The sequence below is a fragment of the Oryza sativa genome, chromosome 6 (genome assembly GCF_034140825.1).
Source record: "Oryza sativa Japonica Group chromosome 6, ASM3414082v1".
Lineage (NCBI taxonomy): Eukaryota > Viridiplantae > Streptophyta > Magnoliopsida > Poales > Poaceae > Oryza > Oryza sativa.
In genome coordinates this window covers 5,857,185-5,883,097 of record NC_089040.1, presented here as the reverse complement: position 1 = coordinate 5,883,097, position 25,913 = coordinate 5,857,185, and the positions used below count along the sequence as shown (strand labels likewise).

Below are 25,913 nucleotides of genomic sequence, written 5' to 3'. Positions count from 1 at the left end.
AAGTACTAATTATACTCGATGACTTCATTATGAGGTACACAAACAACTGTATGTAGGGATGAAAACGGAGCAAATACAGACGGATAATACTCATACCATATTCGTTTTCATAATTTTTTATCAGATACGGAAACGAATATGGATAACTCGAATACAACAACAAATACGGATTATCTCGAATACAAATAAGAATCAAATATGATCGGATACGAATACATAAACATTTTTTTCTCGGAACATGAAAACCAACTCAACTTCTAATAGAAATAAATATCAACTTATGTAATTAACTTATTTTATATAAAATATAGTATAATTTATAAATATTTTTAAAAATTTAAATAATATTAATAGTGTGGACTAGTATTAAGACATGAACTATTATTAAAATCTAAAAAGGTGTCAGCGCTGCGGACATTGTGCCGCACATCCGCATTGCGGCGACGTCAGGTGGGGGTTGAAAATCGTTAATCGGAAAAAATAGGATCTGCTCATTCACAAACATTGTGACGGAAACGGATTTTAATACCGGTAGGAGATCAGCGTGTACTTTTTTTTCTTTCAAATTCATTGCAATTCAACGCAAATAGTTATAACTTTTAAAAAAAAACTTTTTGACAATGTAGACTCTACATTGACATATCATTCTACCAAAAAAAATAAAATTCAACCTAGACAGTGGAAAAAAAATAAAATTCAACCTATACAGTGGAAAAATAGTTTCAAAATATCGTTACTTTTTGACATTTTTACGATATTGCAGTCCAAAACATCACTTATTCTGTGATTAGATATCTATAACTTGTATTAATTGGGTCATAGGAGAAATTAAACTTCCTCCTGTTAAATAAAGTAATCCTTAACAAATATCATTCACTATTTATCATATAAATCTATATAGTGCATCTTACTTAATGTAGTTATAGTAGCAACACTGAGGTTGAGCCACGTCACCACAAATTAGAAGAGCCGTTGGATCTAACTAAATTACTTTGATGTGTGTAGTCCGTCTCTGTTTCGATCAGTATGACCCAATGTTTTAGAGCAAAAAGCTCAATTGAGATGGCCTAAGTCATCCCTGTCCCCGTCCCACTTGCAACACCATTGGTGTAGGATCGTTTACCTACAAATAAAGTCCAAAGATTAGCTTGTCCACTTGTGGAATTCACAGATTAGCCCATTCTGCCATTGGGGTAGGATGTACCTGCAAGGACTAAAATACACTGCCGTCCTCAATAGAAAACACATATCTTGTCAGGTTACTACTACTAGTACGTTAATTAATTTTAAGATTAACTGCATGCTGCTACCTTCGTTAATTTCTCTTGATATTTTGGACAACCACACAGAGTCACACAGTCATCAATACATGTTTCCCTATTATTTATTCTAAATTCATTATTTCTAGAAGAATATAAATATAACTTTAAATATGTTTCCTAACGACAAATCTAAACATTTCAAGAGTTTTTTTACTGCACATAGTTTAGGACGTCAAATTTTTTGGAGAGAGTGCTTATCTACTTCCTGTACTTTACTAGTACTGAATATATAGGCATACAGTTGACCTGCATTTCAAGAGAAAGACCTTGTGCAGCATGCCAGCATCCAGTTGGCTGAATCACCAGATCTCACACTGAGCTAGCAACCATTGCCACTGAGGGTGAGAGCGCTGCACGGAGAGATCGAGCGGCGGCGGCCATGACGAAGGCCCTGCAGGCCGCCGGCGGCAAGCCGTGGCGCCCGGGGAAGATGAGCACGGTGCTCGTCGCTGTCCTGATGACCATGCCGCCGCTCGTCGTCATCTTCAGCGGGCGAATTGGCGATCAAGCGATGTGGATCAAGACGGCGGTGGATGGCATTCGGGGAGGTAATTAAGCTAGTTTTTCTTCCATTTTCCTCCCAATTTCGAACTTTTCTGTCATACATGCGAGTTGGTAGCTTGTACATTCGCACAGGCTATTTGGTTACATACCCTGTACCAAAATTTATTTTGGTTAAAATTCACATGTAATCTTTGTTTTTAAGCACACAATTACAGTTCAATTTTATTTTATTTAGAATATAAGAATTTTAAAAGGGAAATATTTATCTGTATATTTAAAAAATCTTTATTTTGGGGAAAATCACATAAAAATCACCTAAGAATTTATATTGGAAACGCTAAAAAAGTGTCGATAGTTTTTTCTCAACAAAGGTTCGTGTTCATGGATGAAAAAAAAAATCACGCCATGCACAAGCTGCGAATCAACCATGAGCCCTTCGTCTCATGCCTATTTTGCCCAAATGAGCAAGCAAACTTACATTATAATATTAATTACAATATAACTACGACTACATTTAACATACTTTTGAAAAAAAAATCTATCGCCATAATTTTAGATAGACCCATTTATATTGTGGAAGTGATCGGGGGAAAAAATCCATGTTCCAAAAAGTTTCTGTGACTTGTGCAGGTACAGATGATGATGTCTCCTTCATGAAGCACCCGACGACGTCACACGACAAGCTTCTCGGCGGCCTCCTTGTCGACGGCTTCGACCAAGAATCCTGCCACAGCCGGTACCAATCCGCCGCGTACCGGCGAAACGCCGGCCGGCGACCATCGGAGCACCTCGTCTCCAAACTGCGGCGCCACGAAGACCTGCAGAGGCGGTGCGGCCCTGGCACCGCCGCCTACAGCGCCGCAGTGGAGCAGCTCAAGTCCGGCAAGAGCCCGGCGGCGGCCGAGGCCTCGCCGGAGGCGTGCAGGTACCTCGTCTCCATCTCCTACCGCGGCCTCGGCAACCGGATCCTCGCCGCCGCGTCGGCGTTCCTGTACGCGATGCTCACCGACCGCGTGCTCCTCGTCGACCCCAGCAACGAGATGGGCGAGCTGTTCTGCGAGCCCTTCGCCGGCACGACGTGGCTGCTGCCGCCGGAGTTCCCGCTCGTGGGCTACCAGGGCTTCTACCTCCACACCGCCGAGCGGTACGGGAAGATGCGCGAGGACAGAGTGCTCAGACCAGACGGCGGCGAAGCGGCGGCGGCGGCGCCGCCGCCGGCGTTCGCGTACATCCACCTCGATTACAACCAGACCGACTACGACAAGCTCTTCTTCTGTGACGAGGACCAGCGGCTGCTGTCGAGCATCCAGTGGCTGGTGATGAGGACGGACAGCTACATCGTGCCGGGGCTGTTCCTCGTCGACGCGTTCCAGGACGAGCTCGCCGCGCTGTTCCCGGAGCGCGACGCCGTGTTCCACCACCTCGGCCGCTACCTGTTCCACCCGACCAACCACGTCTGGGGCCTCGTCACCCGCTACTACCGCGGCCACCTCGCGTGGGCGCGCCGCCGCGTCGGCATCCAGGTGCGCGTCTCCTCGTGGGAGTGGGAGTCGCCGGAGATCCTCAGGACGATCACGTCGTGCACGCAGGACGAAGGGCTGCTCCCGCGGGTGCTCGACGACACGGACCAAGAACCACCGGCGACGGCGGCGGCGAGCGCGCGCCGCGGTCTCAGGCCGAGCGCCGTGGTGATCACCTCGCTCAAGTCGTGGTACTACGAGAAGATGAAGGGGATGTACTGGGAGAGGGCGACGGAGTCCGGCGAGGTGGTGGTGTTCGACCAGCCGAGCCACGAGGAGCAGCAGATGTACGGCGTGAGGGCGCACGAGCGGAAGGCGTGGGCGGAGATGTACCTGCTGAGCACGACGGACGTGCTGGTGACGACGGGGACGTCGACGTTCGGGTACGTGGCGCAGGGGCTCGGCGGGCTGACGCCGTGGGTGCTGCCGCGCCGGGAGGTGAACGGCACGGCGCCGCCGTGCCGCCGGGACATGTCCATGGAGCCGTGCTTCCACGTCGCGCCGCTGTACGACTGCAAGCGGTGGGAGGACGCCGGCAAGATCGTGCCGCACGTTCGGCACTGCCACGACATGCCCGCGGGGCTCAAGCTTGTCGACCGAACGGAGTGGTGAAGCAAAGAGAAGTGCTTGAGAAAGTATATCGAGATACATAAATTTTAAACTGACATTATTGATATCGTGAGTTACTATTTAGTAGGTATTAAAATACTAAATTTTATAGTAGAAAATATTTCCAGTACCTTCTCAAAGATAATAAAGGCCCCGTTTAGCAGGACTGGCTGTATGCTGCATGGGGCTGTGCGAACAAAAGAAATGTTAGTAGTTGGGTTCATGTAGCAGCTGGCTGTGGCACAGCCACATGCATGGCTTCCAAACATACCCAAAATTACCCAAAGAGTAAAGTATTTGAAACTAGAGTTAAAGTTGTACCTTTTACTTAAAGTACGAATAATATTGAAAATACATTTGTATTTCTAACATGGCCCCACAACTTTGTAATCTTACATGTCAGTCTCCTCGTTTCGCATATAATTGATTATAATCTGTAACACTTATTAATTAACGATAAAAGTAGTATATGATTAAATTTTTATAAACATGTTTTTAAGACTAAAAGCCAATGTAAAAAAGAACGTATTATAGAATGAGAATATTTAATCCCTACGTATGATTATAAAGAACGCCATTTAAATCCCTTGTTTTTCGACTCTCATCTCTACGTCGTTGGAGAATATCCTAGCCAGCTTGCACGCGTCCTAATAGGATCCCTTCGTGGCGTGCGATAGATATAGATGGCGATGTGGGCCACCGGGCACGGCATGGCCCAGGCCCGGCCGTGCCTGGGCCGAGGCTTGTCGGGCCGGCACGGCCCGACCGACGCACCGGGCCGTGCCGTGCCAGCCCACGTGCCGCACTCACGGCCCAGGCACGGCTCAACACGCCTCGGGCTGTGCCGGGCCGGCCCGAAGGCACGCTGGGCCATCGTGCGTTTCCTCAGAATAAGTCTAATTTTCCTCCATACTATTGGGCTTTGACATATATATAGCTAAAAAAGGTCTATTTTACCTCCCTCTTCTTTGGGCTGTGGTATATAAATAGTTAAATTAAGTCTATTTAAGGTCCCTATTCTTTGGACAGTTACATTTATATGTCTATTTTTAGTCCCTATACTTTGTGTGCCGGGCCTGGCCTGTCGGCCCATCGTGCCGGGCCAGCCCAGCGTGCAGGCGGGGAGGCCCAGGCACGGCCCGGCGGTCGGGCCGGGCCGGCACGGGCCGACCCATGCCGGGCCGTGCCGTGCTTGGGCCGGGCCAAAAAGCCGTGCCATGGGCCAGGCCTTCGGGTCTCAGGCCTTATGGCCATCTATAGCGATAGATCAGTGGTAATGTACAAAATGGTGGCAGAACTGCACTACAAGAGGGGGTGCTCTAGAACCTGGTTAAAAAAATTTTTTAGCTATAATTAATCTATTTTCACCCTAGGTATAACTTCCCAGTGCAAACTTAGATACCTACGTTAGTCTAAACTCGCTTCAAGCAGAGTAAAGTAAGTGGCAACGGTTCTATTTCGTTTTAACTCTACCTCGACATATAAACCAACACACGCCTCTGAAGTAGCACAACAGAACTAGTATACAAGGTGTCGTTATGTGTCGGCACAATTCGATCGCCGCCAACAAAACTATTGCGAGTTTGCAACATGTACTTGGATAAAACCATTGCAAGATGGACTTGTATATCAGGGTAATTTTATCATCCTTAAAAAGGTACCAGGAGGTACCACTATTACGGAAATCATCTTTTATGGCGGCCATTTTAGGTTTTCCCTAGCGAAAATTACAGCCGCCACAAAGCAAAGGCCAGAGAAAATATCGATCTTCGCTAGCGATTATTGGCCGCCAGCGATAATCGATTTTAGTTGACGGAACCCTATGCAGCTGTCCTCCAGCTGCCAGCAAAAATAACATGCATTCCCAAATTCACATCCCTAAATCTCAAATCCATAACAATTCAAATCCACATCAGATCTAACCTTAAGAGAACACTACATCAATTTCTCACTTCATTTTCAACAAACAAACATCAATACATGCATATATGAAACATCAATACAAACAAACATCAAAATGGACAACAAAATTGTCGTCGCCCGCTTGCCATCGCCGCCGCGGCGGCCGACGCCCCCTCCCTCCGACTAGATCTGGGAGAGGGAGAGGGAGGGGAGGGGAGGAGGAGGAGGAGGAGGAGGAGGAGGCCCTCCGGTAGTGGCCCCTCCGCCCCCTCCCTCCACTGCACATCCGCCGCCCGTGGCCCGGCCTGTCGTCATGGTCACCGTGGTCGTCGTCACCGTTACCAGTCGCCATGGTCGCCATGGTCATCGTGGCCCGGCCCATCGTCGTCGTCGTCATCATCATCGCCGTGGTCGCCGTCGCTAGTGGGGGCGCAGGGAATGAGGAGGGGAGAGTAGGGGCGGGCATTCGGTCTAACCGAAAAATTCGGTTCGGTTCCTCGGTCTTTTTGAAAATTCGGTCTTTGTACCGATCGGTCTCCAACAAATCTCAAGACCAAGCAAATCGGTCTTCGGTTAGTTCGGTTCGGTCTCGGTCATAGACCGAACTAACCGTAAAAACAACAAAAGCAAAGCAAATCAATAAAACTAACTGTAAAAACAGCAAAAGCAAAGTAAATCAACAATTAGACCGCAGATTGTGATAGCAAATTGAGCACGAATCAGACAAGAAGCAAATCGGCCGGCTGGATGCGGCACCCGGCGATGGAGCCATGGAGGCGGAGGGGGCGCCGACTGGAGGCGGCGCCCGGCGGTGGAGGCGGAGGCGCGCCAGCTCGAGGCGGCGCCCGACGGTAGAGGCGGAGGCAGCGCCCAGCGTTGGAGGCGGCGCCTGGCGGTGGAGGCGGAAACGCGTCGGCTGGAGGCTGCACCTGGCGGTGGAGGCGGAGGCGGCGCCTGGCGAGCAAAGGAGGATGCGGATGGAGACCGCTCCGTCCAGGATGGGGATGAGGATGACGCACTCACGATGTGCGTGGCTGTGTCTGGCTCTAGGGTTTCTTATTAGTGGGCTTATTGGGCCAACTAGTCTATTGGGCCTAATTCGGTTATTTCGGTCAATTCGGTTAATTGAGGCCCATGACCAAATAAACCGAAAAAATTTCGGTCTTTCAACAGTGAAGACTGGTTTTTTCGGTCTCGGTCTCGGTCTTTTCGATTCGGTTCTTCGGTTCGGTCTTATTTTGCCCATCCCTAGGGGAGAGAGGTGGGGGAGGAGAGGAGGAGGCCCTCCGGTCGTGGCCTCTCCGCCCCTCCCGCCGCCGCACATCCGCCGCCCGTGGCCTAGCCCGTCGTTGTGGTCACCGTGGTCGTCGTCACCAGTCACCGTGGTCGTCGTCGTCCGGCCCGTCGTCGTCGTGGTCATGGTCGCCGACTCACCGTCGCTAGTAGGGGCGCAATGAAGGGAGAGAGGTGGGTGGGTGGGTGGTCTCGCAGTGGGAGTGGGTGGGTAGTGGCGGTACTGGGATGAAATCGGTTTTAAATGCGGTTTGTGAAGGAATCTCGCGCGCGTTGTTTTAAATGCCGCCAAAATTTTTTAGCGAGACAGTGTTTTTCGCTGGCGGACATTTAAGAGGTCTGCTTCGAAAAATATAATATTTTTATAGCGGACCTCTTAATGTGGCCACCAGCGAAAATCAGCTTTCGCTGGCGGCCCATGACCTCCCACCCCCTCCCGATTTTTTGCGCTGGCGGTTTTTTTCTCATAGTAGCCATGAAAAATATTTTTCAAACGCCATAAAAAATCGTTTTTCATGTAGTGTACCACACTTGCTAATGGAAAATTTGGTAAGTACCTTGAGGTAAAAAAAAATTAGGTATCTCGAGATTTTTTTTAACGATCATAAAATTTCTCCGCATATTAACAGCGCCAGTATCTAGGCTTGCAAATGGGCCTACCAGGGCCGTGATTTCTTGACAAGTTCCATACGATGCCCAAATAATTATTTACTTGCTCGTATTTTTAGTCAAACCCCTAAACATGGGATTGTCGTACACCTTTGTTTCTGTTTTAACAAAACCACACACTTTTTCGTTCGTGGGTTTTGAAACTTTGACGATATGATCTCCCCATTTTAAGATAACACTACATCTTATCTTATCACATGGTGGCCGGCCGGCTCTGTTACCCAGGTCAGCTCCCAGTTTGCAAGCTATTGCAGGTCATCATACTGCATAGTGCATCATACCGTACTAAAATTATCAAATGATCCGAACGAGCTAAAGATATATTATCATAGTATCACTGTATCAGGCAGGACAATTGTTGTGATCAAACCCCAAGTCCCCAACCTGACACGCAAAGCTGCACCTCTTCTACCTATGTACGAAGCTACAGTGCACTCAACCGAACGCAAGTCCACCTCTCCAACGTGCAGTGGCTCGCATGTCAAGCTAAGGACGCGAGAAAAAATGTGATAAAAAGCTGACGAAGTTTGAGACACTGAACGTGCGGTGCAAAGAAGAGGTGATCGGTGCAAGCCGGCGGCGGCGATGGCGACGAGGGGGAAGAAGCTGGGCGGCGTCGCCGGCGGCGGCGGCGCGGCGGTGCGCGTCGTCGGCGTCGTCTGCGTCATGGCGGTGCCGTTGTTTGCGCTGTTGGTGCTCGGCGGATGGGCCAGCGCGTCCACGGTTTGGCAGAGCGCGGCGAGGCTGACTGCTGTTACTGCAGGTAAAATGTTTGTGATTTGCAGTATGAGATTATTTAGGGATGCAAGCGGGGCGGGTAAGCGGATTTTTTTAGCCCGCTTATCTCACTTCTAATTCATGTTTTCTTTCAAATTTTGTACTAACATATAGGAAATAAACTAACAAGCGAGTTTTTATGACTACCCACTTGCATCCCTAATTACATTTGGAGGCGGTTAGATTAAAAAAAATGTAGGTGTTTTGGTGTGATTTGCAGTTTGTGATCACTGGAAAACTAAAATGAATTGTGCACGTACTTTGTTGTGGTTTAATTTTCAACTGGTAAATACGCTTGGAAGAAACTAAGATATGATGTACTTGTCCATCTTTTAGCGATTTGAGATTACTCAGTTCAATCCCTGCATGGAACAAACAGATTTCACGCCAAACAGTTTAAGATCCCACAGTGATCAGAGAAGTTGAGAACTCTCCCCTCATTTCGGGTTTATTTATTCGGATTTGGTATTTCACATGCGACTGATTTTTGGTTTTAAACCCCTTCTAGATCCACCTGGGCCATGATTTTGTGGGCCAAAGCTCTTTCATGGATTCAGAAATCCTACATCTGGGCCATAATTTCGAATATCATCTCTGGTGGATTCAGAAATTCTTAAATTTCTACGAATTTGAAATCCTAAATTGCGTGATGTAAACTTCAAATTGCGCGCGCGGAGCTAAAATTAAGAATCTCAATTCACCTGGTATGTTTTTGCTAAAAAAAATTTACAGTTTGTTTTGTCACGTCTCAAAATCAAATTCAGGATTCACGAACGCCTCCAAACCCAGCGCCACCGGCGACGCGGCCACCGGCGCCGACGAGCTCTTCGGCGGCTTGCTGGCGGCCGGCGGCTGCTTCGACCGCGGCGCGTGCCTGAGCCGGCACGAGTCCCCGCGCTACTACAAGAGCTCGCCATTCTCGCCGTCCCCCTACCTCCTCCAGAAGCTCCGCGACTACGAGGCGCGGCACCGGAGGTGCGGCCCGGGCACGCCGGGCTACGCCAAGTCCGACGAGCAGCTCCGGTCCGGCCACAGCTCGGAGGTCATGGAGTGCAACTACCTCGTCGGACTCCCCTACAATGGCCTCGGCAACCGCATGCTCTCGCTGGTCGCCTCCTTCCTCTACGCGCTGCTCACCGACCGCGTCTTCCTCGTCCACTTCCCCGACGACTTCGCCGACCACTTCTGCGAGCCGTTCCCCGGCGGCGAAGGCGAGACGGCGACGACGTGGGTGCTCCCGCCGGACTTCCCCGTCGCCGACCTGTGGCGGCTCGGGGTGCACTCGAACCAGTCGTACGGGAACCTCCTCGCCGCCAAGAAGATCACCGGCGACCCGGCGAGGGAGACGCCGGTGTCCGTGCCGCCGTACGTGTACCTCCACCTGGCGCACGACCTCCGCGGCGACGACGAGCGGTTCTACTGCAACGACGACCAGCTCGTGCTCGCCAAGGTGAACTGGCTGCTGCTGCAGAGCGACCTCTACTTCGTCCCGTCGCTGTACGCCATCCCGGAGTTCCAGGACGAGCTCCGGTGGATGTTCCCGGAGAAGGAGAGCGTCACCCATCTCCTTGCCCGCTACCTTCTCCACCCTTCCAACTCCGTGTGGGGGATGGTCATGAGATACCACCACGCGTACCTCGCTCCGGCGGCGGAGATGATCGGCGTGCAGATCAGGATGTTCTCCTGGGCGTCCATCCCCGTCGACGACATGTACAAGCAGGTCATGGCGTGTTCGTCGCAGGAGCGCATCCTGCCGGACACCGACGGTGGCGACGCGCCGGCGCCGGCCAGGACGAACACGTCCGGCGGCGGCGCGACGACGGCCATCCTGGTCGCGTCGCTGCAGGTGGAGTACTACGAGAGGCTGAAGGGCAAGTACTACGAGCACGCGGCGACGGCGAGCGGCGGCGGGCGGCGGTGGGTGGGCGTGTTCCAGCCGAGCCACGAGGAGAAGCAGGAGATGGGGAAGCGGGCGCACAACCAGAAGGCGCTCGCCGAGATCTACCTGCTCAGCTTCGCCGACGTGCTGCTCACCAGCGGCATGTCGACGTTCGGGTACATGAGCAGCGCGCTCGCCGGGCTGCGGCCGGCGATGCTGCTCACGGCGTTCAACCACAAGGTCCCCCGGACGCCGTGCGTGCGCGCCGTATCCATGGAGCCCTGCTTCCACAAGCCGCCGCCCGCCGCCGCGACATGTCAGGGCAAGCTCGCCGTCAGCGAGAACGTGACACGACACATCAAGCGCTGTGAGGATCTAGCCGGAGGCATTAAGCTTTTTGATTAACCATGAATGAATTAATTACTACTCCAAGATAACTGCGAATTACACGACCATTTTTCTCCATCTATAAATGAACTTATTGCATCCGTCTCATAAAAACAAATGTAGAAAAATCCTACTATTACGAGAGTTGTTCAGATTTGTAGTCGTAGCTCGGAAGAGTCGTATTCTGTAATAGGTTTGTTTTTTATGAGATGGATGGGGTAAAGAAATTTTACGATCCTAATTTTTTTTTAATATTTGAAAGTATCAAATTTTACACTAGAAAAATACAATCACTTCTCAATAATGGTAAAATTATCCAAGGAAGTATGTAGGATCAAGCATTCATAAATCATATATTCTATGAACAGTTATTGGCTAATTTGCAAAAAAGGAGTATATTTTTCTATTCCATAGGTTGCAAAAACAACTAAAAACATGGTATAAATTGTGAACAAAAACAGTATTAATACTACTATTTTGGTTTAGCTAATAGGATCAGCCAGTTTGCGTCCCCATGGCACGTCCTCGCATGATCGGACATGAGGCACCAGGTTGCCGGTGTCGATGATCTTGTCGATCTCTTTCTTGGTGCACTCGAAGTACGGCGGCCCGTGGTCGCAGGGCTCCATGGACATGGCCCTGACGCACGGCGGGTTCGGCACCGTGTGGTTCTCCGGCTTGATCATGATGTACGGCGTGAGGCCGCCGAGGCCGGCGCCGACGTAGCCGAACGTCGACCAGCCGCTGGTGACGATCTTGTCCGTCAAGCTCAGCAGGTACATCTCGGCGAGGGCCTTCATGTCGTGGGTGCTCCGGAAGAAGTGCTGGTGCAGCTCGTGGCTCGGCTGGTGCACGCTCACCACCTCGCCGGTGGCCGACGGCGACCGCCAGTACATGTCCCGGATGCTGTCGTGGTACCACGAGTTGAGCCCCGTCGTCAGGACGGCCTTGGACCGCGCGATCGGCGGCGGCGCGACGCCGCCGCCGTGGCCGCTCACGACGACTCCAGGGAGGAGGTGCTCCTGCGACGTGCACTCCAGGATCTGGTCCAGGATGTGCTGGAACGGCTCGTCGCCGTCGAACACCCTGATCTGGACGCCCAGCCGCTCGTCGGCGTTCTTGAGGTAGGAGTGGTAGAACCTGGTGACCATACCCCAGACGTCGTTGGTCGGGTGGAGGAGATACCGGGAGAGGAGGTAGAAGACGGCGTCCTTGTTGGGGAACATCATGTCGAGCTCCTCCTTGTACGCCGGGTTGAGGAAGATCCCCGGCGCGATGTAGCTGTCCGTCCTCAGGATCACCCACTGCACGCGGTGGAGGAACTGGCGGTGGTCGTCGCAGTACAGCAGCCTGTTCGCCGGCGTCGCCGCGTGGTCGAGGTGCGCGTACACGAACCGCAGGCCGGCGACGGAGCCGCTCCGGTTCACCGCCACGTTCCCGTAGCTCTCCGGCGCGTCCTCGCCGAGGTCCCGGAAGTGCTCGAGCGGGAAGTCGCCGGGCAGCATCCACGACGTGGCCTGGAACGGCTCGCAGAAGAGGTCGGCCATGGTCTTGCCCGGGTCGAGGAGGAGGACGCGGCCGGTGAGCATGGCGTAGAGGAAGGCGGAGGTGATGGCGAGGATGCGGTTGCCGAGGCCGCGGTAGGATATCAGCACGAGGTAGCCGCAGCCGTCGACCGTGGCGACGAAGTCGTCGCCGGCGTTCTGGCCGGACCTGAGCCGCTCGGACGCCCGCCGGTACGGCTCCGTGCCCGGGCCGCACCGCCGTTGCAGCGCCTCCTGCTGCCGGAGCCGGCGGAGGAGGTGCGGCGACGGCGGCCGCGTCATGTTCTTGCGGTAGTAGACGGATTGGTACCGGCTGACGCACGATTGCTCGTCGAATCCTGGGAGGAGCAGGCCACCGAGAAGCACGTCTTTCTTGGGTTCTTCAAGCGAAATGGAGCAACATTTTAAGCCCAAAGAGTGTAAACATGGGAAATATGCAGTGTGGCAAAACTGGCTTTACTTATACAAGAAGGTAAAATAAAACGAGGTTTGAAGGGAGAGATGTCTCTCCAAATATTTTAAAATTATGAGTGTGGTGTGGATTGAACACGGAATTTTAGAGTTAAAACTTTCTTTTTTAGGAAGGTGGATAAACCGTTCCCTCATATCATCGACTAAAAATAAAAAGTGGCTTTATTTTTTAGGAAGTGTGGCACAAAAGCTTAGCCAGCTTTGGCATGTTTAGTCCATCAACCAAATAGTAGTCCGGTCCTTGATCTCTGAACAAAATGAGTAGTTCAACACCTACATTGGCTCAAGCTCTCGTACCATGTATGTAGGGAATCTCGTTCAAATTTTGTCAACTAGATTTCAAATATCACCTAAACCGTTCGGTGATGTCTATTTTGACATGTTTTGAAAATTTTCATCTCACTGGGCTTGCATTTCAACCCAAAAACAATACTATAAACCAATACAATTGACCTATTCAAACTTCGTCCGGCTTGATATATTTTATGATCAGAAATCCAAAAAATGGAAAACAACTAAGAAAACCCCAAAAGACCTCATAAAATCCGTGCTTGTAATTTTTGCCTTGGGTTCTTTTAGCCCAGTATGAAGGTTGGACAGGCCTACAATACATGTTTCACCGATCAAAGCAAGCAGTCGCAAAGCTTTATTATCATGCCATGAGACAAGACGTAATATTTTTTAAAAAATAGCGGTGTAGAGTAATAGGATCGTTAAAGTTAGTCTATAGTAAAACTTTAGTGAACATAGAAAGTCTAGTATGGAATGGATTTGACCACACAACTAATTATGAAGTCTAGTGTTGGACTTGGATATGGGTTTTGCAAATCCCCAAACATAAAGAGGATAAGGTCTAGGCTGGTAAGCAAGCGGAATTATCCCATTGGCACCACCTGAATTATCGATGTATATCCCACTAAAAGAATTAACAAGATAAAAATTTAAATATAGATAATTTTAATTCCACTTTGCGTTCTAATATGTTACACAATTCTTAAGATACCCATTATTATTCACTAGCCCACTATAATCAGATGCTAAAATACTATCCATCAATAATCGAGTAAAGTTCCCAAAAAAATTGAATATTTTTTTTAAAAAATAGAAATAAATAAATTTCCTAATATGTAGCGGTTGGAAATGGAAATTTTCCAACAGCGTTCATGGTAAAACGAGAAAATTATTAACATATAATTAATATGGTTTTAATTAATATAAATTTAAAAAGTAGATACTTTTAATATTTTAAGGCAATATCTATATAGAATGTTTCTGTATGAAACATATGAACAAAAAAATCAAGTTAGAATCTGCATCTTAGTTAGAAAAGAACTGATTCCAAAGACTAGTCCCTCTGCAGCTCTGCTTGAGCTGTAATTTTGCAAACACAGCAGCACGAAGAACATGAAAAACCCAAGGTTCCTCTCCAATGTTGGAAGAACAACCGGGTTCCTTTGTAACAAGTAAGCACGAAACTACAGTCACTTACCCCCTCGTGCGGCTAGGCTGGCAACGGTCGACTTGATCCACACCGCCGGCGCGCCGGGCCGGCCGCCGCCGAGGAGGATGAGGAGCGGCGGCATCGTCATGATGAACGCCACCAGCGTGGCGTTCACCACCTTGGGCCATCGCCGGACGAAGGCGTCGGCGGCGGCGGCGTCCTTCGTCGCCTTCTTCCCCGCGAACGGCGCCGCCTCGTCGATCCCCAGCCAGCTGCTCGCCGGTGTGCTGCTCTCCCTCTCCATCTTGGACACTATACACACACTTACACCAGCCCGTGTGAGCAAGCAAGCTGCTTGTAGAGTTCTACTTTGTGTCTAGTGGCTACTACCTATATGGACCTACGGTGCTCGTAGTCGCTGGCTTGCTGCTAATAGCCTAATACTACTCCCTTCATCGCAAAATATAGTAACGTTGTAGTATTATAGATCTGGATAACTACTATTAAATTAAATAAAATTAGACATGGGTCTGTCCAGATTTATAGTATTAAATTGTATCTTATCCAATACTATATATTACTATATTTTTGAAACAAAGGGAGTATATATGGACTAATGGTTATATATTTTTATTTCCTCTTTGGTATTGGCAAATGAGGGGTGGAAATTAACAGACATCTTATAGTCCATTGACATGCATGGGTTTCCTCATCAAGATCCATACTTGAAAGTGCTGCCATGCTTAACCTTTTGATGCAGGACACAGATCACAAAAAACCACCTGCTTGCTATACCTAGACAACTTGAGGTAAACGCAAGTACAGTAAACCAAATTGGACTTTAAGTACACCAAGTTGCACATTTGCTTAATGCTTACTTTGTTAATTATCGCCTGGCAGGAGTAACTAGGCTGGTCCTTAGTAGATTTTCTTTTGCAGAGGAATAAAACACAAGTTGAGTGTGCATTATAACCAGTTTTTTAGAACAGATCGACACCGACAACCGATGTAGTACGAGTAGATTATTACAAGTTCGATGCGATCAGAGAGACTAATTAATCCATCTTAAAAAAAGAGAGTTTACTAGTAGTGTCAAAATGTCGGCTATTAGGAGTTTACTAGTATACTGCTCCAGTTAGAAAAACGAAACCCTTCAATGCAGTATTGGGCAGCATGTGTAGAAATTAAAACGCAAATGGCACATGCAACGATCGTGTTGCATGTTCAAAACTCTGAATTTCAGACTGCGAGGAAGGCGCCTGAATCTAAAGAATTGGAACTCTCAGAAGAATCTCAAAGAAGCAGCTTCTGCATGATTTCTGCAAAGAGAGCGTGGTATCCAATGGTTGCTGCTTCCCTGGTTGAAACGTATCCAAGAAATTGTATATCTACAGACTATATCAAAGCACGCAACTGTGCAATCTGAAAAAGGCCATTCCAAAATGAATGTTAACCATACATGGCTAGGATTTCTGCAATTCAGTTGTTGCAATCCATGGGTGATGGTTGCCACCGGAGTCCAGAGGACACCATGGTTTCCCAAAATTTACCTTAATATATTAATTATATTAGGAAAGTTAGTATAAGCATGTTGAGACCGTTCCCCTTTCCTTTTGGGAGTACTACTGCTTTAATGATCGGGATTGGGAGGATCACCTTGCTCATGTTCACACAAATAGTTTCAGTGGAGATGTTCCATTTTAGTAATGCTGAATTCCCAATTTTCTTCATATTACTTCATACTAACAAAGCATAACTATTTTCACCCGATTCATTTAGATAACTGTTGATAACTTAACATCCATGTTACAGCCTGAAAACAAATCATGGGTGGAATATTCTTTTATAGGCGTAACATCCCTTTTGAGGTTCAAATGGTTGTAACATACCTTTTCATGTAGAACTTCTAGCTGTAAAAGACTATATTTGGCTTATTTGGCTTTTCCCCAAAGCTGGGTAATAAAAAACGTACCTACCCTCTCTAAAAGAAGGTTGTAGTACAACATTTTATAAGTGGTTTCACAGGGTACTGAACGTCTGAACCCAATAACGGGCCAACCAGCAATGATAGTTCATATAGTTTGGACGGGTCGTGAACAAATTTAATTTTCTGAGAACAAAAAATCTTTTATATCAACATGTCTGCCCTATGTGCCTAGAAATTACCACATTGATTGGGGAAAAGAGAAAGATCTATGCTGTTACTAATGGTGTATCTATATTACTCCGGTTGTCCCAGTTTATTAGAGCATCACCAACGGAAACAAAAAATCCATCTCCAAGACTCTCCTTTTTAATTGGCCCCTAATCAGATTTTTAAGGTGTAAATAGGTTCATCTCACAAGAGATAACTAAAAACTGACTCCAACTAATAAATGTGTGTCCACCCAAACTACCATCCGAGCCTTTCTCCTGTTTTCTTTTGGCATGTGTCCCTTGATCGTGCTTCCCCCTCTCGTTCTGATGGGGCATGTCCTCACTTCCCGTCGGAATGGCGACTCCCTCCCATCGCTCCTGATCACTTCCACCCCCTCCCCTTGCTGCCTCTCACTTCCCATCCAATTATCTCGTCTCTCCTCCCCTCTCCTCTCCCCTCCCCTCATTTGATGGGTCGTAATAATCAAATCCAATTTCTTTTTTACGAGTCTTGATCAGATGATGGTGAAGATTTTTTTCCGACAACACAACTAGTACACGATCAATACACGAATGATCATGACCGAAGCGTGGCGTGTTTGTGTTTGGACACCAATTACTTGATTGGAACATGTTAACTGGCCATAGAAAAGCGTATGTACACTCTATTTGTTTTAGGCGCAGGTTTGTAATAGTTAAATGTGTTTTTTTCTCTCTATTGCAAATATTGATACATGTATGATTCATTATTTGTTATTGTGCATGTTTAGAATTACACAACCCTTTTTTACACATAGTGCATGATGTGGAAGCATATGATGATTATTTTGTAAAAGAAATGTAGCCGGTACACTTGGATTATCATGTTTGTAAAATAATAAAGCAATATTCCAAATGTTGAGTTATGCATTGGAGTAGTAGCAGATGTGATAGATTGGATAAAGTACTACTATAGAGAATCTAAAATGGTTGGTCAAGCTATTGGCAAAGTTTTCAGTGAGGGGGTATTCCTAGACACCAACCGAGAATGACATAGCGAGATTACTTAGAGTTGGGGAAGAAAAAAAAATCCATGAATATTACTCTATAGATTGTATGCATTATGCACTAGAACTAGAAGAGTTGGTCCACTGCATGGGAAAGTATGTAGCATGGGCATGTGCGAGGCCTACTGTAATTCTAGAAGCCATTGCCTCACATGACCTATGGATTTGGCATGCTTTCTTTGGTTTACCCGGATCTCATATTATTGTTCTTCAATGGACAATGTTGTTTGAAAAGCTACATGAATACGAGGTTCCTAAAGTCAACTGTACTAAGCTTTTAGTTGTGCAAGGACCAAGGAGATACTCTCAAATAGGTGACCGTTGAAGTTCATTATTATAGTTATGCATGTTGATGATATAATTAACTTTAGAAGATTTGCCTTCAGCAAGCTTTGCAAAAACACCGCAACCATTGAAAAAAAAATTAATATCATTGTGAGATCAGGGTAAACCAAAAAAGCATGCCAAAACCATAGATCATGTACGGCACCAACTTTTAAAATAATAGTAGGCTCCCACACATGCGCACCGTATATACCTTGCCATGCAGCAAAGCAATTATCCTACTTTAGTGCATACAATATATAGAGCTCAACATTACTAGAAATATTTCGCCTTCCCCAATTGCAAGTAATCTAGCTATGTTATTCTCATTTAGTATCCTCAAATACTCTCGGAAAACTTCACTTATAGCTTTGACTAGCCAATAATCTAGCTATGCTAGCTATTCTCGTTTTGTGTCCTCAAATACTCCTCTCTGAAAACTTCTCCTATAGCTTTAACTAGCCATTTTAGACTTCATGTAGTAGTACTTCCTCCAATATGAACATATTCATCTATCGCATCTGACGCTACTCCATAACTCAACATTTGGAATACTGTTGTAATCTTTTACAAACATGATAATTCAAGTGTACCGGATGCATTTCTTTTTTGCACAATAATTATCATATTCTTCCACAACATGCATTATGCGTAAAAGAAAGAGGTCATCTCATTCTAAATATGTGTATGTTTTAACAATAATAAATCATGTGTTTATCAATATTTGCAACAGAGAAAAAACACACACATTTAACTATTACAAACATGCTCTTAAAATAAACAGGGCCATACATAGGTTCTTCTGATAAGTAGTCAATGTACAGTCTCCAGTGGTCAGTATTCCGATCAAGTACTTGGTGTCCAAACACAGACCCAACACACTTTTGTTCATGATTATTCATGTAATGATCGTGTACTAGTTGTGCCATTGAAAAAAAAAATCTTTGGCGTCATTCGATGAATACTTCATCCAGGAGAATTTGGATGAGATTACTACAATGGCTCATCTCTATCTCTCCTTGTTCTTTTGGTGACCGATTACACGAGGGGTGAGATGTGACGAGGGAAGAGAAGGGGAGATGCAGTAACAGGGAGGGGAGGAGGGGAGAGGCGGCAAGGTGAGGGTATGGAAGTGATCAGGAGTGAAATGAGGGAGTCGCCATCATAAGGGGAGGACGTGCGCGATTTGGACAAGAGGGGGAGGCTTAATTGCGATCAAGGGACATGCGCCCGAAGAAAACAGGAGGAAGGCTTGGTTGGTAGTTTGGGATGGCCCACCTTTTATTATTGGAAGTCAATCTTTAGTTATCTCTTGGAGAGAAGAATAAATTCATACTTAATAATCTGATTTGGGATAAAAAAGAATCTTGGGAATGGATTTTTTTTTTTTGCTTTTGTTGGTAATGCTCTTAGGTGCATAAATTTTCTATCATTGTCCCACTATATTAGCCACAGTTCAATTTATTGCCATTTTCTCCTGAGAGTGTCATTCTGCATGCATGCAAGATGATTGGACATGTGCATGTTGCAGTAAGAGCAAGTGTATTGGAGCAGGTACAATAGCAGGCTATAAGCCAGCTGCAAATATATTTTAAGGAGATAAATGAGGAGAGAGAAGAGCAGCGGGCTACAGATTTGTAGCCAGCTGTAGCACGGACTTTAAGACGCATTGTGTGTATGACAGGTGGGACCAGGTATTAATAATATAGTATGTAACTATTGTATAAATGAGCTATTAGATTGGCTATAGATGAATTGGAACTAGTAGTTGGCTATACTATTAAACTTGTTCTTAGCAGACTAAAAGCTAGCTATAATCGGTTACTTGCACATACTCCCTCCATACTCATAAAGGAAGTCATTTAGGACAGCGACACGGTCTCTAAAACACAACTTTAACTTCTTATTTCTATAAAAATATTTTTTGAAAAGTGATATATGTATACTTTTATGAAAGTATTTTTCAAGACAAATCTATACATATAGTTTTTACATTTTCAAACTCAACAACTTGAGAGTTATTCATGATTTATATTCCCAAGATTTGACTTAAACATTGTCCTAAACGACTTCCTTTATGAGTACGGAGGGAGTATGGAGAAGAGACAGAATGAGTCTTGATCACATACAAGAGTTGAGAAATACATTAATACATTAAATAAATAAATGAGAGAGAGAGGATAAAAATAGAGACAAGCTTATATAAGCTATTTTACATGTTATCTCTAATACTATTTTTATACTAGGTATGAGCTTATAGCTAGTACTCCCTCCGTTTCACAATGTAAGTTATTCTAGCATTATATATTAACATCATATAATGCTAGAATGATTTACATTGTGAAACGGAGGAAGTAGTAGTTAGCTCTACAATTAAATTTGCTCTAAGTACTCTATCAAGGCAGCATGCATGCAGGCATACAAAGATCCTCCATTTAATTAATTAGGGATATATATGAAGAAGTCAATGAGATTAACTTCTTAATGCGCATCTTCTTGCTCTCAGTGAAAAATCTTATGCACCTACTCCCTCCGTCCCATAATATAAGGGATTTTGGTCTGTCCAGATTCATTGTACTAAGAATATGTGTCATATCCACCCAAAATCCCTTATATTATGGGACGGAGGGAGTAATAAGCTGGGACGGACAGAGTATAACAGTGTAGATTGATCGATTTAATTTTCCTTCTGTTTCAAGGATATATGTATGTCTTGTTTGTAAATATATGTTCTCATTACTGTTTTTTAATGACATTTGCTTCCATATATATCCCATTATGTGCAGTAACGATAATGATATATTCTGCACGAAGGCTAGACAAATAAATCCTCAAAAAAGAAGCAGTAATGAGCATGTAAAATGACATAAAATAAATGCTTATCTTTGCTTACCTCATTTCAGCGATTAGACCGCAGTTCTTCAGGAATTTCACGATCTATGGCCTTCAAATCAAGCTCGGATCAACAAACCCATTAACCCGCACTCTCGAAGTGGACAGGTTTTTATCCCAATTCCCAAGCATGCATTCACCATTCGACACACTTCTGTAACTGCAGCAGCAACACCAATGTTTTACCACCAAAATACCAACACCAATCAGGCTTAATTAAACTACCACATGATCTCGGGGAGGCAACAATGGCCGCAGGCAGGAGAGCGGGGCAAGCAGGGCAGATACATCACCTACACGCGAGCGGCTCAACGATTCGAATCCTCGATTAGTGAATGCATATGCTGGGGAATTGGGAGAGAGACCCACGCGGAGGCGATCGACGGGGAGGCAACCGGCGTGGCTGCCGGAGGAGGAACCCGCTTTCCCTCGCCTCCCGTTTCTCCGCCGCACCCAATCTCATCCGGGAGATCGGAGACGGGCCAGGCGGGCGGCGGAGGGAGGCGAGGACGAGGTGGGAGTGGCCCGAAACTGGGGCCCTGGTGTGGGGCAGCGCCGCCATGGCGACCTCAACCGCGGCGATCCCCGGCCGCCTCCGCCGCTGGTCGGCGAGGCAATCGCAATATGGAAGGGGTTTAAATGAAAAACTTTTTTTTTCACATGGTTGAGATCCTAATCAGGAACGATCGTAATCGTACGGAAAAAGTACACAGAAGGTCCCTCAACTTGTCAGCGAGGTACACAAATATCCTCGAACCACAAAACCAGATATGCAGGGTCCCTTAACTATATAAAACCAGTCACGCAAGGTCCCAGAGTAGTATTGACGCTGGATTTGGCCTACGTGGCGGCTGAGTCGGCGTGGGACCTACGTGGACAACACCTGTCAGCTTGTCCAGATCAGCCTACTCTCTCTTTCCCTTCTTCTCTCCCTTCATCCTCTCTCTCCGCTCTGGGCAGTACGGATGGAGAGGAGAGCAAGGCGGCGGCGGGGAGGAGAGCAAGGTAGCAATGACGCGGGAGCAGGGGAGAGGCGTCGATGGCGGCAAGGGGAGCAAGGCGGCGAAGCGGCGGCCGCGCCATGCGGAGACGGAGAAGAGGGCGCGATCTTGCCAGCAGAGGAAGAAGTTGCCCTTCTCCTCCCGGACCTTGAAGCCGTCGCAGCCGAGACCCTGCGCCACCCGCCTGGCCTGAAGCAGCGCGTAGTAGCTGAGCGGGACGCGGCCAAAGCCGGCGCCCTCCAGCCGCTCGTGCCGCTCCCGCCGCTCGCCGCCGTCACACGCCACGATGTTCTTGATCTCCTCCCCGAGTAGCCACCGCTCCACGCGCGTGCGCTCCACCGACCCGCGCGCCCCGCCCACCTCCAGGCAGTCGAACAACGCCGCGTAGTAGTTGAGAGCCTCCACGAACCGCTCCGTCAGCCCCGCCGCGTTGTGGCTCACCTCCTGCTCCGTCACCACCATCACCTTCAGTGACAGCCCCTATAGCGCGCCCAGGAACGCGTCCGCGCGTGACTTCGACGGGGACAGCCCGGACTCCGGGCTTCGCCTCTCCTTGTCGCCGCCCGCGCCGGCCGTGGCGTCGTCGTCAGACGCCAGGAGGCAGTGCAGCTGGAGGCTGAAGCAGATGGCGAGGGCCTCGCCGGTCTTCACGCGGAGGGACTCCACATCGAGGGCATCGAGGCGGGACACCACCGGGTTGAACTGGAAGGGCACGTCGAGGCGCTCTGCTTCTTTCGTGAGCGCCATGGCCGTCTGGGTGAGGAAACAGCTCGGGAAACAAAAATACAATCCCGGGGACAGATTTCCTCAGGCAACGGGACAAAAGCAAATCGCCACTATTTATTTCTGCGTACAAGCTCGCAGCTATGCATCGAGAGAGGAGAGGCATAGCAGCGGCGGCGGCATGCATATGCACATCCACCACAAGTGAACAAAAGAGAAGGAAGAAAATGCTCAGCTCAAGGAGGAGCAGCGTCCCTCCGTCCCACACGAGATAAATTAGCAGCAGCTGCAGCAGCAGGAGCTCGCGGCCGCGCAGGAGGAGCTCCCCGCCAGCCTCCTCCCCACCCGCCGGTGGCCTGCTGAGACAAGATCGAGAGAGAGAGAGAGAGGAGGAAGGTGATGACGTGGCACGCTGACATGTGGGGCCCACGTGGGGTCCCACGCTGACTCAACTGCCACATAGACCAAAACCGGAGTCAAAACCACCGAAGGAACTCGGGTGACCTGATTTGTATAGTTAAAGAACCTCGCATATCAGGTTTTGTAGTTCGAGGATGTTTTTTATCCCGATGACAAGTTGAGGGACCTTCGGTGTACATTTTCCTAATCGTACAAAGTCAAAGAAGATCGCGAATTGGGCCCACCACGGCGACGAATACAGCCTGCTTGACAAATGTCAACAAAATCGGTCCAAAAATGAAATCAGCCTAGCAATTATCCATCAACAAATTCGGCCGACCAATGCCTCAAATGAAATCAGCCCAGTTAGTTCATATCAACCAATTCAGCCTAGCAAGGAATTTGGCCCATGTACTGCCCTCAACAAATTTAGCCCAAGGAATAAATTTACCCATCAAGAAATTCAGCCCACCAAGGCCTCAAAACGAAAGCAGCCTAGTTAATTCATGTCAACGAATTCAGCCTAAAAATGAATTTGGACCACCTACTGCCCATCAACAAATTCAGCCTACGAATAAATTTGGCCCACTTAACATCCATCAATAATTAGGCCCACCGTTAAATTTGACCCAGATAGTTCATCAATGATTTGGGTCCATCACTTATTTTGACCAATTAATTCCCCTCAACAAATTCAGCCCGAAACAAAATTTGGCCCACAAATTGTTGCCAAAATTTTCAGGCCGAGAGTAAATTTGCTCCCATTTAATTTCAGTCAACGAATTCAGCCCGCCAATGAATTTGCACCACTTAATTCCAGCGAACGAATTCAGCCCACCATGAGATTTGGACCATCTTTTACCCCTAAATGAATGTGGCCCATAATTAAATTACGCCCAGTTAATTTCCTTGAACGAATTCGGTCCTCGAATGAATTCAGGCCATCGCGCGTCCCACTCGCCTAGAATTACCCTTGTGGGAATGGCTGGAGAGCATCCCATATGGATGGTCATCCAAAAAGATTTCTCCTCCATATCTTTTCTCACTCTAATAGATCATCCAAATTACATTCTCCATGTCACATTCTCCTATATTTTATTAATATCTTCCAACTAACTTATATTTGTGTAATTTCTTTTATAAGGGTTATATTTTGAATGACTAAATATATGTTTGAAATGAATATATTTGCAATCATAGCAAAATAAGTAAAGTGTAGAACAAAAGAGCAAAAATTATAGCAAAATAAATATTCCTTTTTTTTCTCATTCTTCCCCTTTCTTCCTCTTCCTTTTTCTTTCCTCCTTGCTACCTCCTCAGCTCCTCTCTCTACCCCACCATCCACTCTCTTCTCCAATAGCAAGTGGGAGCAAGGGCGCCAGCAGTAGCTCACGGGCGGACAGGGCGCCAGCAGTAGCTCACCTGCTGCCGCATCTCAGCGCCGGCGACGGCGGCACCAGGCGAGCGCGTAGGGGCGACGGCAGCACCTCGTGGGTGGAGGGCCGCCGGCGACGGGCGGAGCGGCTGCCGCATCCCGGAGCCTGGCGGCGGCACCGGGCGAGCGTGGAGCGGCAACGACAGCAGCTTGCGGATGGAGGGGCGACGACAACAACTCGCGAGTGAAGGGGCGCTGGCTACGGCCAGAGCGGCTGCCGCACCTCGGCGCGGCTGACGGCGGGAGCTTCCAGATCTGGTACATCCCTCTCTCTCCAGCCTCTCCACCGCCTTTGGGGACTCACTTTCGCCGGCGGCAAGTGACGATGACGATGGGCGGAGGTCGTTCCGGAACTCCGGATGGGGGCGGGAGTTCAACCCAAACGTGATCATTGCGATTTGGCGTAAGGAGAGAGGAACGCCAAATTTGGTATTCCTCTCTCCGGTTCAGCGGATGCGCTATCTTTGGATGATGCAATGGCCTATCTACTGGAGGTTCACTTTCATACGCTATTTTTCACATAGAGGACCGGATAGCGCTTCTGCTGGGGACGCTCTTATAGGCTTTGAGGAACCTGAAAGGTGGTGTAAATTTAATGTCTCCCAAAGTCCAAACCACATTTCGAAAGGAGAAATTCCAAATTCCTTGGAACTAGTTTGGTTCTCTCGTTTTATCCAAACACGGTTATGTCAAAAGGGATTAGTAGGGGCTACCAAACTAAAACCATGTTTTGGAGAGAAAAACTGAGAATTGAGAAACGAGTCAGTGCCCGCTTGATTCAACTCTACGAGCGAACAAATATAGTCCGCAACTCCGCATTTGAGATATAAAACCACATGAAAAAAAGCAGCCAATTGACCATGACTCACCGAACCAATCAAAGCTATCACAACCACAAGACAAGCAAATGCACCGCGATGAGCCAATGATAATACTGTACATTTGCAGCTGAAGGAAACTTCAGCATGATGAACTTGCAGCAGGGCTACACTCGCATGTTGTATGGAAGTGGTGAGTGTATAGTGTATACCATGACATGGAAAAGCATAGCTTCTACAATGTTAGTTTCAATACCACCAGATGAATGGCAGACATGCTGAATCAATTGGCTAATGGTGCTATGTTAGTATCTTACAATGATCAGGTGGAGCAGTGGAGGATTTGAAACTGGAATCCAAAAACAAGCTCTTATCTTACACCCTGTCGAAAAACATGCGCAGATGGCAATTCAACCTCCAATGCCTTTGCCTCCTAGGTAACCATTCATAATTTATGAACAGTAAATTTATTGTCCACAAAAACAGTTCACAGACAAAGTAGTCCAGTAGTTAGCTCATACTGTATGAAGCAAAATAGCCTTTTCGGATCTTCATACAAGACATCTCAAGAAAAGATTTGTCATATTTGTGGGCCTTCTTCATTATTAGCAATTATGAGAAAATGAGTGATAGCTGATTACACAATTGGCAGTTGCTAACATCATGGTCATGGATCTCTCTATCACAACTGTCAATGCTAGCCCTATCAACCATGGAGGCATGGACTTATCAGGGTAGTACACTATGTACTGAATATGCGGATGGTTAAACTGTTATTGTGGTAACAGGAAAATGAAACAGCTGCACACTAATATGGCTAC

General features: G+C 47.4%; 3 protein-coding genes and 1 pseudogene across 4 annotated transcripts; 2 read left to right on the top strand and 2 right to left on the bottom strand.

Annotated features, from left to right (window-relative positions):
* The first annotated feature begins 1,504 nt into the window (after positions 1-1,504).
* Positions 1,505-4,318, top strand: LOC4340466 (fucosyltransferase 2). Its single transcript, XM_015786622.3, has 2 exons — positions 1,505-1,870; positions 2,457-4,318. The coding sequence occupies exons 1-2, from the start codon at positions 1,702-1,704 to the stop codon at positions 3,956-3,958; spliced, it is 1,671 nt and encodes a 556-aa protein (XP_015642108.1). The 5' UTR covers positions 1,505-1,701; the 3' UTR covers positions 3,959-4,318.
* Positions 4,319-8,343: 4,025 nt separating this feature from the next.
* LOC4340465 (probable fucosyltransferase 8) lies at positions 8,344-11,114 on the top strand. Its single transcript, XM_026026042.2, has 2 exons — positions 8,344-8,582; positions 9,361-11,114. The coding sequence occupies exons 1-2, from the start codon at positions 8,405-8,407 to the stop codon at positions 10,878-10,880; spliced, it is 1,698 nt and encodes a 565-aa protein (XP_025881827.1). The 5' UTR covers positions 8,344-8,404; the 3' UTR covers positions 10,881-11,114.
* Positions 11,115-11,145: 31 nt separating this feature from the next.
* Positions 11,146-21,362, bottom strand: LOC4340464 (galactoside 2-alpha-L-fucosyltransferase). Of its 2 annotated transcripts, XM_066311212.1 has the most exons (4): positions 21,086-21,362; positions 20,718-20,876; positions 14,367-14,630; positions 11,146-12,786 (listed from the first exon to the last, which is right to left on the bottom strand). In XM_066311212.1, the coding sequence occupies exons 3-4, from the start codon at positions 14,620-14,622 to the stop codon at positions 11,345-11,347; spliced, it is 1,698 nt and encodes a 565-aa protein (XP_066167309.1). In that variant the 5' UTR covers positions 14,623-14,630; positions 20,718-20,876; positions 21,086-21,362; the 3' UTR covers positions 11,146-11,344. The 2 variants fall into 2 exon arrangements, with proteins under 2 accessions (XP_066167309.1, XP_025881826.1); XM_026026041.2 differs by lacking the exons at positions 20,718-20,876; positions 21,086-21,362 and having other exon boundaries at positions 14,367-14,646.
* Positions 21,363-21,475: 113 nt separating this feature from the next.
* Positions 21,476-22,475, bottom strand: LOC107277482 (scarecrow-like protein 3; annotated as a pseudogene).
* Between the last annotated feature and the right edge of the window lie 3,438 nt (positions 22,476-25,913).

Excerpts from the sequence above, each read along its gene's own strand:
- LOC4340466 (XM_015786622.3), top strand. The coding sequence starts at position 1,702 with ATGACGAAGGCCCTGCAGGCCGCCGGCGGCAAGCCGTGGCGCCCGGGG. Across the intron at positions 1,871-2,456 it reads GGTGGATGGCATTCGGGGAG|GTACAGATGATGATGTCTCC; the intron begins GTAATTAAGCTA and ends TGACTTGTGCAG.
- LOC4340465 (XM_026026042.2), top strand. The coding sequence starts at position 8,405 with ATGGCGACGAGGGGGAAGAAGCTGGGCGGCGTCGCCGGCGGCGGCGGC. Across the intron at positions 8,583-9,360 it reads GCTGACTGCTGTTACTGCAG|GATTCACGAACGCCTCCAAA; the intron begins GTAAAATGTTTG and ends AATCAAATTCAG.
- LOC4340464 (XM_066311212.1), bottom strand. The coding sequence starts at position 14,622 with ATGGAGAGGGAGAGCAGCACACCGGCGAGCAGCTGGCTGGGGATCGAC. Across the intron at positions 12,787-14,366 it reads CAGCCTAGCCGCACGAGGGG|AACCCAAGAAAGACGTGCTT; the intron begins GTAAGTGACTGT and ends TTTCGCTTGAAG.